Source organism: Heterocephalus glaber, unplaced genomic scaffold, assembly GCF_053883595.1.
Source record: "Heterocephalus glaber isolate CG9 unplaced genomic scaffold, H.glaber_assembly_v1.0 deba00001481, whole genome shotgun sequence".
Taxonomy (NCBI): Eukaryota; Metazoa; Chordata; class Mammalia; order Rodentia; family Bathyergidae; genus Heterocephalus; species Heterocephalus glaber.
Window position 1 is genome coordinate 1,111,206 of NW_028258317.1, and position 12,733 is coordinate 1,123,938.

General features: G+C 38.6%; 1 protein-coding gene across 2 annotated transcripts in view; it reads left to right on the plus strand.

Annotated features, from left to right (window-relative positions):
• Positions 1-2,826: 2,826 nt before the first annotated feature.
• Positions 2,827-12,733, plus strand: part of Svep1 (sushi, von Willebrand factor type A, EGF and pentraxin domain containing 1) — a 235,937-nt gene continuing 226,030 nt past the window's right edge. For both annotated transcript variants that reach the window (XM_004848137.3, XM_021261140.2), the window contains exon 1: positions 2,827-3,819. In XM_004848137.3, the coding sequence (XP_004848194.2) occupies positions 3,283-3,819 (537 nt within the window). In that variant the 5' untranslated portion in view covers positions 2,827-3,282. The remainder of the gene's footprint in view (positions 3,820-12,733) is intronic.

The following is a 12,733-nucleotide window of genomic DNA, read 5'->3' on the forward strand; positions in this document are numbered from 1 at the left end:
ACTAGCCTAGAATCTAGTCATATGATGATATCCAGCTGAAGAAGATTACTGGGAAATGTAGTCTTTACTTTAGGCACCTTTGCTCCCAGCTGAAACTCAAGAGTTCTATTGCTTTTTAAGAAGGGGAGAATAATGGGGGTTTAGGCAATTAGGAGTCACTGCAACAATGAGCACATGACCTAGGTTAGGACAATTATAATGATCCGTCCTAAAAATCACAATGGTGGATTAAGGGATGGGCATGTGACCCATGCTTGCTTCAATGCAGTCCTTCTTTTGAGGTGGTGGTTTTTGCTAATGTATTTAGACTTGAGATTGGGGGGAAGAGTCTTCCTTAGTCAGGTCATAAATCTGAAGGAGTTAGATCTTTTACAAATGGGAAGGGGTCCAAGAAATAGAATTGGAGAGGGAAAGGAAAGAGAAAGTAAAAAGAATTGAGACATGTTATATCCATGTGCCAACTCCCCATGATGAATGTAACCATTATGTACCTCAAACATGTTTTACTAAATTAAAAAAAAAATTATTTAAAAAGAAAAGACTAAATGTAGCATGCAAAGAGAAGCGGAAGTGAAAGAAATTCTGACGGCATAAGTAGTTCTTGATTTCCTTTTCCAGGGCTTTTTGAGACCAGCTCTACCATGCTGGCCTTTCCACAGTTCAGTTGCTTGAGCAAAAAAATCCTTGTTTGTTTAAATGAGGAGAAGTTAGGTGCCTATGACTTGCAACCAAAGGTTCCTAAGGCAATTGTCAACCTCTCTGGGTTGTTGTGGGAAACATATGAGATGGTGCACATAGCAGTTGCCATAGTGCCTCACACATAAAGGTCCTGAAATGCTAGCTCTCAATGATGTGTTTTAAATCACCCAGAATAGATGAATTTTGGAAAGCTTTCCTTTTTAAAAAAGTCGCAGCTCAAAGGAGATCTTAATCATTTCTAGGAAGCTTTACCTCTTTCTTCTTCTTGCTCCCTCTTCTCCATCTTGCTACCATCCTACTGTTTTGAAATTATTTGCAAAATTTGATATACTTTGAGCTTCTGGAGAACTGGAATGGAGTCTGCTTTACCTTTCAATTCTCATTGCTAGTACATGGAAGGTGGAAAATAAATATCATCAGAAAAATAAGAAAGGTGGTGATAATAACAACCAGCAGTTTTTGACTATCTACTTTGTTTTAAGAACTGTCTTAGGAACTTTATTTATTTTTTAGGATTGAATCCTTATGCTAACCCTTAATCTGCTATGATAGCTCCCTTTCTAAACAAGCAAACTGATGTCAAGGTCACACAACTAGTAAATGTCAGGGCCAAGATTTCATCTCAAGCAACTTGATGCTAGAGCCCTAATATTTCAACCAATATTAATACACTATAATATCTCTTATTGAAGATACTGTGGACCCTCGAGTTACAACCTTCCTGACATACAAATAACTTGGGATATGACCAGAATTTTAATTTTAACTTGTGATCAAAGTCTTCAGTTATGCCAGTCTCTTTCAGATGGTCTCAGATACAGATTTAACCCTTAAAGAGTTCTGGAAGGAACATTACAACATCCTTTCCTGTATGGAGTTAACTGAGAAATCTTGGGCCAGTGTCTGTCTAAGGACACTGAGATCTGCCTGTATACAGGAGAGACCTTGAAGGCTGTATAGAGGAGCCTGGGCCTTCAATTGACCAACTTGAGTTTCAACCTGGCCCCAGAGAATGAATTGAGTTCATAAGTCAAAGGGCCACTGTATTTTATCAAATATACTTGGAATTAAATCATTCACAATTAGAGACAGAAGAAACTTTGAGGTCCCTGAATTCTATCCGGAAATAGATATAAAAATAAAACCAGAAATTCCGGTACTTTTCGTAACTGCAAGGGCAAATCTACACAGGGCTCCTGGCTCCTAGCTGGACTCTTTCAACTAAGAGCCCCACCTCTCTTGCAAAGTGTGGCCTTCCTTACACTTGCACCCCTTAGGGATCTTGCTTTGGAAAACCCACCCCCGGTAGAGCTTGTGTGTCCAAGTGGATATATGCCAGGTACCATTCAAAGCCAGATGCAGCTCACCTATTGAAATAGATCAAGGAACAAATGGATTGGGGAAAGGGATCCTCAAACTTCAAAATTTGCCATAAACTTCACAGTCTCAGAAAAGGCTTTCCTGGCCTTAGCCAAGGTCAAATCTACCTAAGCTCCGCTTACGGCATTTAGCAGGATCAGTTGTAACTGTACATATTTCTTGTGTGAACGTCTGGTTCATGGTCACATCACTTGTTACCTTATAAGTCTCTTGATTCCTGTCAACTTCTGTTCCTACTCATGTAGGAGTAAGATGACTAGCATAGATGCCTAGCATAGATCCTTGCACATACAACACTGTGCATGCAAAAACATATGTTAAATCAAGGAAAGAACAAACAGTTGAATAAATAAATGCACAAATGAAGCAGCAGGACAAATCCTCCCTACCGAATGGGTAAATGTAACCCCTGTGTGGTGTCATCTGAGGAGACCCTTAAAAGTCTACCCACTGTCGCTGAAATCCCCAGCATTAAGGTTACACAAACACTTCTTCAGCGAGAGCTGTGGGACATTAAAGGATGGAAAAGAGACACAAAAGGTGAGCAAGCAGTTTTCAAAGGGTGCTTTCAACTCCCTGGCCAGTACGTGTGTATTTTCTTCTACAAAGTGTTTCCAATTACTGTGGCACTCTCAGTATCTGGATCCATCTCCAGCGAATTCCTCTGCAGCTCCTGCCAGACATATGGGATCAATCAGCTCCGGCGCTGGTGAGCTTGCTGCGGGAATGTTGACAGTCTGACAGACGCGGGGTTCTGGTGTCATGGAATCTCAGAGTCTTTGGCTGGGTCCGGGAGGAGAATGAGAGGGGGAGGAGAGAGATAGAGACACAGATATAGGCAGGACAGAGCAGAGTGGAGAGAGAGAGAGACAGGAGGGCGAGGGAGAGAGAAGGAGGGCGATTTTTCTTGACTGCTCCCTTTCTTTCAAACATTTTATAGGCTTCGGGGAGAGAGAGGAGGAGGAGAAAGGGAAGGGAAAAAAAGAGGACAGCAGAGGGTTAGAGACCGCGCCGTTCCCTCTGATCCCCGAGCTGCCAAGGAGTCTGGATTGTGTCCCCAGTGTCAGATGAAAGGGTTCTGAAGCTCGAGGCCGCTGCCCCGCTTCCCTCTGCGCGCGCCCCTCTGCACGCCGGGCTGCTGGACGCCTCTCCTCGCCCGGGCTGCAGCCTGCGCTCCGGGGCGGCCGCTCCGTCGCCAGCGCAATGTGGCCTCGCCTGGCCTTTTGTTGCTGGGGTCTGGCGCTCGTTTCGGGCTGGACAACCTTTCAGCAGATGTCCCCGTCTCGCAATTTCAGCTTCCGCCTCTTCCCCGAGGCCTCACCCGGGACGCCGGGGCGACTATCTTCCGTGCCGCCCGCGCCCGGAGAGGAGCAGGCGGCGGGGAGCAAAGTGGAGCGGCTGGGCCAGGCATTCCGGCGACGCGTGCGGCGGCTGCGGGAGCTCAGCGAGCGCCTGGAGCTCGTCTTCCTGGTGGACGAGTCGTCCAGCGTGGGCCAAGCCAACTTTCTCAGCGAACTCAAGTTCGTCCGTAAGCTGCTGTCCGACTTCCCCGTGGTGTCCACCGCCACGCGAGTGGCCATCGTGACCTTCGCGTCCAAGAGCAACGTGGTGCCGCGCGTCGACTACATCTCCTCCCGCCGCTCGCACCAGCACAAGTGCGCGCTGCTCAGCCGCGAGATCCCGGCCATCACCTACCGCGGCGGCGGCACCTACACCAAGGGCGCCTTCCAGCAAGCCGCGGTAAGGCGAGGCGTCCGCTCCGCGCCCTGGCCCGCGCCCCCGGGGCCCTTCCCACCCTCCGCTGTCTGTCCCTCTAGCCCCGGTTCAGCCTTGGGCAAGACATAAGCTGCCCAAGTCACGCGTCCCCACCCACAAAACGCATTCATTGCTATTCTCCTGTTGCTGTAGGGTCCAACAGATAATGGATTTTAAGGAGTTAGACTGGAGACTTGCCAGGCTTCTTAAGTACAGTTAGGAAAGGGGCTCTTAAGACCCTACTCCTATTTTACACTTGTACCAACGGACTGTCTCCAAGCTGAACCAGATGAGTGTGGTTTTCAGTGTTTCTAGAACTAGGATGTGGAGTGACCTGAACATGTCTCCAGTTCTTTTTTTTTTTAATGTTATTTTATACTTTCAATAGAACCTGCATGACCTTCATAACTTGCTCCAAACCCTTTAGAAATCTTTAGCATTTGGGAGAAGTCAGTTTTGGATGAAAGAATTCTTTTTTAAAGTAGTAGGTAGTTAGTGGAAGACAATTTGGAAATATAGATATGTCTGATCCATAACAGCAACTCAAGGGGGAAAAAAGAAAAACACAATTATATCACCTTTAAAATGGCACTGTTTATATATGGCTAAAATTTATTCAGCAAGCATATTCATACATACTTTTAGAGAAGTTGGCATCTTGCAGTTCCGTAGGCTACAATTTTCATTTATTATATCGTAATTAAAATGTTTTACATTAGCTGAGTCCTATTTCATTGAATGAAAGTGCCATGGTTTATTTTGCCAAGAGCCTCTTGTTGGATCCTTGGATTTTTTTCTTAACTAGGTTACAGAGAACTCAAATATCTGTAGACATTTCTGATTACTTCTTTAAGAAGTTTAAAATTTCTAAATTAAAAGCTATGAAAATTTAACTTCTTGATATATATTGTTTACTTCTCCCTTGGAGAGTTGTATGATGCTAAATGCTGATCAGTATAACATACCATTATTTTAATATTTTTTTCCAATTTGACAGGTGAATAGAGACATCGTCTTAGCAAATGCATTTCTTTTAATTTTTGAGGATGAATATTTTCTTCGACATTTACTGGACATTTGCATTTTTCTTTTGATAATTACATTGTCATAATTTTTGCCTTCTTGACCCTACAATCATCTTTCTTTGTTTTTGATGATTTGTAAAAACTCTTTATGTAGTAAGGCAGTAACTTTTTCTGTGTATGCTGTAAATTGTTTTTTCAGTTCATTGTATTTTACTTTTATTTATGGCAGTGTCATTAGACGGGTGATTTATGTTTTTATATGATCAAATCTATCAAATTTCATTCTAAGATCCTATATTTACTTATATTTTTAGAGTGGCTTTCTTATATCCCAAATTGGAAAAATAGCTTTCCATTTAACAGTCTATTCCATGTAGAACTTTTTGGGGGGTATGGTATGACAAAGATGCTTATTTTTTAAAATAGTTAATCAGTTGTCCTGGTACCAATTAATAGCCATTCACATTTTTCCAATGTAATTGAATGCTTCTTTTACCAGATACAAAATGTATATTGGTATTTTCTTTCCTACTGGCTTTCTCTTTTATCCTATTACCTATTTTATTTTTAAACGTTGTCAAAATGATTTAACTCTTGTAATTTTACACCATACAGTATTTAAATATCTGCAATGCAAATTCTTTTTCCTTTATTCTTATTTATCCTTTTTCAGATTGACCTTACCCATTTATTACCTAATGTTAAATTGTGATTCATTTTTACATATCCCAAATGAAATCAGTATTTTTATTTCAATATAAAAAATATTAAGCTAATTGAAGACTATTACATTTTTATAATAGTTAATTCAAAATTAGGTTACATCCATTTATACAAGTTTTTTATATTAATCAATAAAGTTGTAGATTTTTAGAAATTAAAACCTGCATATATTTTTTAAACTTAGACCTAAATAAATTCAATTCCATGTTGCCATTCATTAATGTCATCTTTTACATTGTATCTTAAACAATTCTTGAAGTAACAAAACATGATTGACTTTTTACGTGTTCTGTAACTTGATTTTTATTTTTGGAGTGGAGTCGTGCTATGTTGACTAGGCTGACCTTGAACCCATGGGTCCAGGGATGCACCTGCCTCAGCCCTCCACATAGCTGGGACTTCAGACTTGTGGCACTTACCCAGGACTCTGCATTCCTGTTGAAGTCACTTTGGTTCATTTTTTTCTTTCCTCTTTTATTTTACTGATAATAAATGTATATTGTAAACAAATATCAGAAAAAAATCCTATAAATACACTATATTTTAGTGCATACCTTTCTTTACTCTTAGTAGCAATCATTTAGGATCAGGTATATTTTCATACATGCACATATATCATGTATGAAGAGTATTTGCCCAGAAAGCGGTCAAATTGTGTTTAATTTTGTCACTTTCTATTCCAACATATTTTACAGTCTTCTTTCTATAATAAATATTCTTCTCCTTTATCATTTTTTACAGTCACAGTTTCTCACTGGAGAGCATTTGTCCATATCTCTAATCATTTAATTAATGCAAATTTTCAAAGTGGCATTATTGAATCAAAGAGTATGTACATGTTTAAGGTCACTGATACATTTGTCAAGTTGATCTGTCAAAAATGGTACCAAATTGCCCTCCCATGTGCAGTGCCTATGTCAGTACCTAAGAAGCAGACTGATCTGCACAGGCTGGTATTACTGAATATTGCCCACAACTTTTTATGTGGGAAACAGAGTCCCATTTTAAATTGCATTTCCTTGAGTGAGGCTGAACATTCTTCTTTCCATATATTATGCCATATGTAGCTCTTTATTTTTTTAGAAAATTTTGAGGTTATTATTAATTTTTCATCTGAAAGTGCTTCTTTTTTCTAATTGATTTGCAAAATCTTTTTAAATCTTAATGATAATAACCCTCAGCTGCCAATTATGTGGCAAATATTCTTTTAGCCTCCCTTTTAGTTTTGTTGAGAGTGATAGCATCTATTATTTTACCAACTATTGAATCTACTTTTCATTTGTATTTTTTCATTTTGTGCACATTTTTAAAGGCTTTTTGCCCTTAAGAAATGAGATGACTATAGATAGGTATTGTTTATTGAAGCAGTTGTACCAGGCAGAGTTCAGTTTTGCAGACTTATTCCCTAGCTTGACCTCCACTCCAAGTACCCATGAAGCGCTCATGGCTGGCCTTAGTCTTAAAACAGTTCACTGCCCAGTCCTCCTATGAAGAACCCCATTGCACTGGGGGGAAACTTGCCATAAGCAGCCCTTCTGTTTGGTTGGCCAAGCTTTCCCCTGGGATTTCTGAGTATGCGGATCCCGAATAGTAAAAATACATTCTGGTTGCCTCAAGGCCTGCTCTGTCTTCATCTTCGCCTTTCCAAACACTATATCCTGTCTTGGAAAGAAGAATTGCCAAAAAGGTTCCCAATGTCTTTATTCAATCTGGATGTATTAGCAACCCAACAAGTAGAGATTTCTCCGAAGTTTATGTTAACTGGACTTTCTCTTAACTTTATTTTTCTTTTCTCATTTTGGTTGAGTTAGGACAAGGTGCAGAAGAAGGTCAGCTGGGCCTAGTCCCTGTCCCATCTGGAAACCTACTTGTCTTTATTGTAGCCTTTCCAAGCCTCTGATGAACATTCTTAGCTATAAAAAGATGATATTTAGAGAAAATTGATAGAAAGTATCTAATATTTAGAAACTAGTTTGAACATGATTTTTGCATAGAGGTCATACAGGTATGTTTTATTACAGTTGGTTTGAAAATGGTAAGTTGTATAGTTTGGATTCAGATATAAAGCATATATTTCCTATAGAAATGAGACCATTCATCAAATTCCCATGGATGTACAGAATAGCAATATTTGGTCTTTATGTAAAATTGGAAGCCAGGATTTTTTGAGACTATTAATTATTTTCCCTAGGAAAACTAGTTTTGTAAACTTTTCTATTTGAAACTCTTTGCCTACTCAATGTTACACACTTTCATAAGCACATAGACAAGTATATAAACATATATATAAATATATACTTGAGAGCAATTACCCCTCACAATTCAGACTTCTTAGTCGTCTTATGTAAAAAGTCTTGAGATGTGAAATTTTCTTTACCAACATGAAATTTGCTTTTATTTCTCAGAACATCTGATAGACTAAACAAAAGGATAGCAGCTTTCTTTTTAAATTCAGTGTCAGAGTTTTACAACTTGACAAGGACTATAAGGTGGCTACCCACTATTAGCACACTTGATGTGAATGGATAAACTATATTTTAGATGCTACTCCCCAGCACTCATTGAAGAGTCCAAGGGCTGAAGCAGTGAACTCTGTAGTTAGTACAGAGTTTCCAGAGGCATGATCAATAATCCAAGGGAAGGATTTAACACTTTAACTTAACTGTGTGAAAACTTTTTGCAAAATCAATGAACAGCTCTTCAGCTTTTCCTTTCTGGTGAATGATTGTCTATATTTCTCTCTTCCATGTATTTATAAACTGCCTTTTCTGTACTGTATATTTTGGTTTGGGCCCACTATGAACATCTGCCTCTATGTATCCTAAACATTTCACATCACAAGAAAGTTAGATACTCTCATTCCCACTTTATTTTTTTAAAAATATCTGTTGAACAAACAGCGTGAAGTTTCCTTTGAAAAATATTCTGCTTTCCTCATTGTTCCAGCGTTCCAGAAATATGATCTAGAAGTGTGTTGTCTTACCAAAAACCCAAGGTTTAGGTGGCCAGGACACTGGGAATAGACAGGTGGAGGCTTTTCTAATTTCAAGGAGAGAACGTCATCCATTGTATGTTTCTACTTGTACACAGTCACACCTCTCCTGGGACAGCACCTTCTTTCAGCCTATAGGAAGAAAATTTCTGTTCCTATTTTCCTAATAAAACCTGAGGATTTGTGATTTGCCACTGGATTAAAATCTTGATAAAGGAAGTTAGAAGCATTGTGTTTTCATTTACTAGACTAATAGCCTTTGTGCATTTTTCAGTGGCCCTTCTGATGGCTGCAGTACTGAAAGGATAAAGAAAGTTTGGATTTTCCTTTCCTGTAGGAATATGTGGGGGCTTAACCAACCTGAGGCATATTCAGCTGTTTTAAACTCAGAGCGTGATTCTGATGGCAGGAAATGCTCACTGCTGAAGAAGCTAACTGCCTTCTTTATATTGAAATGATAAATTTCCAAATGTATCACTGGAAATGTATTCTCTTTGGTTCTCAAACTTTTAAACAATTTTCATATTGCCCTTGAATTTATGTAGGAACTTCTCTTGTAATCCTATCAGGACTATAGAAGTGTAGACTGAATGGAATAAATGAATGCAAAAAGTAGATACAAACCATATATATATTTCCCAGGCCAAAAAAGGTACTAAAATTCATACTTTGAAAAGAGTGAGCAAATAATTCTCAAGTGTCAAATTCCAATTTCTTCTTAATCTAGCACATGCACATATTTTATTTATTAGTTTTTTTAATCCCTTGAGTATAGGACATTATGGTAAGTAATAAGGATGTATATCTACCTGCTGTTGTTGAAGAAACTTATAATTATTGGTTGCTAGCACTTTAGTATGTTTGGTTAAATCCTCTGACTGTGAATGCTTAGACATAGTGACAGCAGACTCTGCTATGTCCTGCTTCCCAGCTGACAGATTCCTACCTGGTCAAAGAGTAGGGAAATTTTCCACCAATGACCTGGTGGTACAAATGCATTCAGAAGGGATTTCTCTTACAGCGACAATGTGAACTCTTGAATAGACAGACCTTTAATTTGTAAAGTGTTTTGTAATCTACAAAGGCTCTCATATTATGATTTTTTTGCCATGGTTTCACAGAAAAGGCAATAGATAATATGAGAGTTTATGTTGCTAAATGCTAATAAAACAACTAAGTAAGTACCAAAGAAAGTCAATTTAGTCTTCTAACTTGTATCCTGGCCTTACACACACACACACACACACACACACACACACAACCCAGCATTTTACTATATTACTTCTGTGGGTGAATTGTGGGTTGAATTGTATTAAAATCTAGGGAAAAGTAACAAATTCCATTTCTAGGGCTGTAAAATGTACATAAGATGTACAAGTAACCTAACCCAGAGAATATAACCATGGCTTTGAGGCCACATTCACCCCATAGCTGCATTAAATTTCTAGTTTGTCTTCTAAGCTTCCTTTTAAACCCGATAATTTGATTAGGAGTAGGTGTAGCTGAATGTAATAAAGAAAACCATCTGAAGTACTAGGGGTTTAAACATGATAAACACTTATTTCTGTCTCAAATTAAGCAAGCCTTGAGTAGAAACTCAGCTAATATGGTAGATCGCTGACGTCAGGACCTAGATCTCTCCTTTCAGCTCAGCTCTGTCATCTTTGGTTGCCAAGTGGTCTAAATGGCTGTGGGAGATTCTACAAGCAGGAATTCATCTTAAACCCCAGGCAGGAAGAAAAGGCAGAGTCACATCCATTTAATTAAGGAGACTCCCTGGCAGCCATACAATACTTCCACGTAGGTCTCATTGAGAGAAACTTCTTTTAGTAAAAAATGATCAAAGTTCCTGAGGAACTCCTTTAAATATTGGCATCAGAAACTTCTTATATTAGTTTCCTGGAAGCCAATAGTTTCTAAATAGTATGGCATTTATTGACAAAGAAAAGATTAAACTCAGAGTGAAATTGTAAATCACATGCAATATAAAATCATATATTATTGTTAATTTAATAAACATAAATGAACATTTCTCAGAAACCATGGGATTTCCTTGTCTTTTCTATGGTGAACTGTTAGGTTAAGAGGCCTCTATAATGTAAAGGAGTTACTGGTTGTGTCTCTGCCTTTGCCATAGATTTTTTAAGACTGCTCACTAAATCTCCTCAGGCCACATAGAGAATGGATTTCTGGCTAAGAGTCTGCTTACGCACAGTGACCTGCTGTTTCCCCAGTGAAGAATGAGAGTTGGTGGGGAGGCTTGAAAGGCACCCATTAGAAGGGTAACTCTGAGAGGTGACACTATGCCGAGCATAGAATGCTAGAGACAGCAAACATGAATTTCAAACAACTCAAGAGAGTTTGATGAAGTAAGGACATATCCACACTGATATGTATTGGAATTGATAAAATTGTATTTTAAAGACAATTTAATAGCATAGTAAATTAGCCAAATATACAGTCCACTAAAAAATGTATACACATTTCAGGAAAAGAAAAACTGTTACAAATATTTTGATACTAACTTCATTGAGACATCACGAGATTAATCCAAATTACCTTAGTCTTCTACAATTTCAAGAGGTGCTCATAGCAGCCATTAGCTTCCAGACATTTTTTTTATTCTTAAGTTCTTTTATTGGTACATTTTAGGTATACAATACATTTACATTTATCATTGGGTGCTTGTACCTGTACATGATGTATCTTGGTTCTTATTTTTTTCACCATTACCTGTGTACCCTTCACCCCCTCCACCCTTCCCTATTTACATAGACATCATTTCCATTTTTTTTTCTTTTCTCATAATTTTTCCTTTCTCCTTCCCCTCCCTTCAACCCTACCTCTTTGGACCTTTTTTCCTATTTCAGATTATCAATTATTCACTTTAATCATTTTAATCCTATTTACACTTTCAGTTTCTCACACTAGAGAAATTATTCGGTATTTACACACGTGTCCTATTTATTTCACTTAAGAGTATGGCCTCAATATGCATCCATTTAGCTATAAATGACTCTAGTTTCTCATTCTTTATGGCTGAGTAGTACTCCATTTTATTAAAAAAACACATCTTCTTTATCCAGTTTCTAGTTGATGGTCACTTGGGTTGCTTCCAAGCTTTAGCTATTACAAACTGTGCTGCTATAAACATGGGTGCACATATATCGCTGTGGTATGATGCTTTTGATTCTTTGGGGAAGATACCCAGCAGGGGAATAGCTGGGTCAAATGGGACCTCTAGTTCTAGTTCTTTGAGGTATCTCCATAGTGATTTCCACAGTGGTTTCACCAGCCTGCACTCCCACCAACAATGGAGAAGGGTTCCTTTCTCCCCACACCCCCACCAGCATTTGTTATTGGTTGATTTCTTGATAGCAGCCATTCTTTCTGGGGTGAGGTGCAATCTCAGTGTTGTTTTCATCTGCATCTCTCGAATAACCAGTGATGTTGAACATTTTTTCGTAATGTTTATTTGCTGCTTTTACTTCTTTGTCTGAGAAATGTCTGTTCATTTCAGATGTCCATTTTTGAATTGGGTCTTTGAATTTGGGGGAGTCTGATTTTTTTCAGTTCTTTATATATTCTAGATAGTAATCCTTTGAGGTACAGCTGCTAAACATTTTTTCCCACATTGTAGGTTATCTCTTAGCTCTGTTGGTGGTTTCTCTTGCAGTGAAGAAGCTTTTTAATAAGATAAGATCCCACTTGTTGATTCTTTGTGCTAGTTCCCGTGCTACTGAGGATTGGTTCATAAAGTCTTTTCCTATGCCAGTGTCTTCAAGAGTTCTACCTAACTTATCTTCCAGGAAGTTTAGTGTTTCTGTTTTAATATTTAGATTTTTAATCCACTTCAATCTTAGTTTAGTGCATGGTGATAGGTATGGGTCTAGTTTTAATCTTTGGCAGGTTGAAATCCAGTTTTTCCAACATCATTTATTAAACAGGCTATCTTTCCTCCAATGATGGTGGTTGGCTCCTTTGTCAAAGATGAGTTGGCTGAGTGTGTCTGGAGTTGTTTCTGGATCTTCTAATCTATTCCACTGATCCTCAGGTCTGTTCTTTTGCCAGTAACATCTGTTTTTATCACAGTAGCTTTGTAGTATAGTTTCAGGTTGGGGATTTGATACCCCCAGCCATATCTCTGTTGCTTAGAATT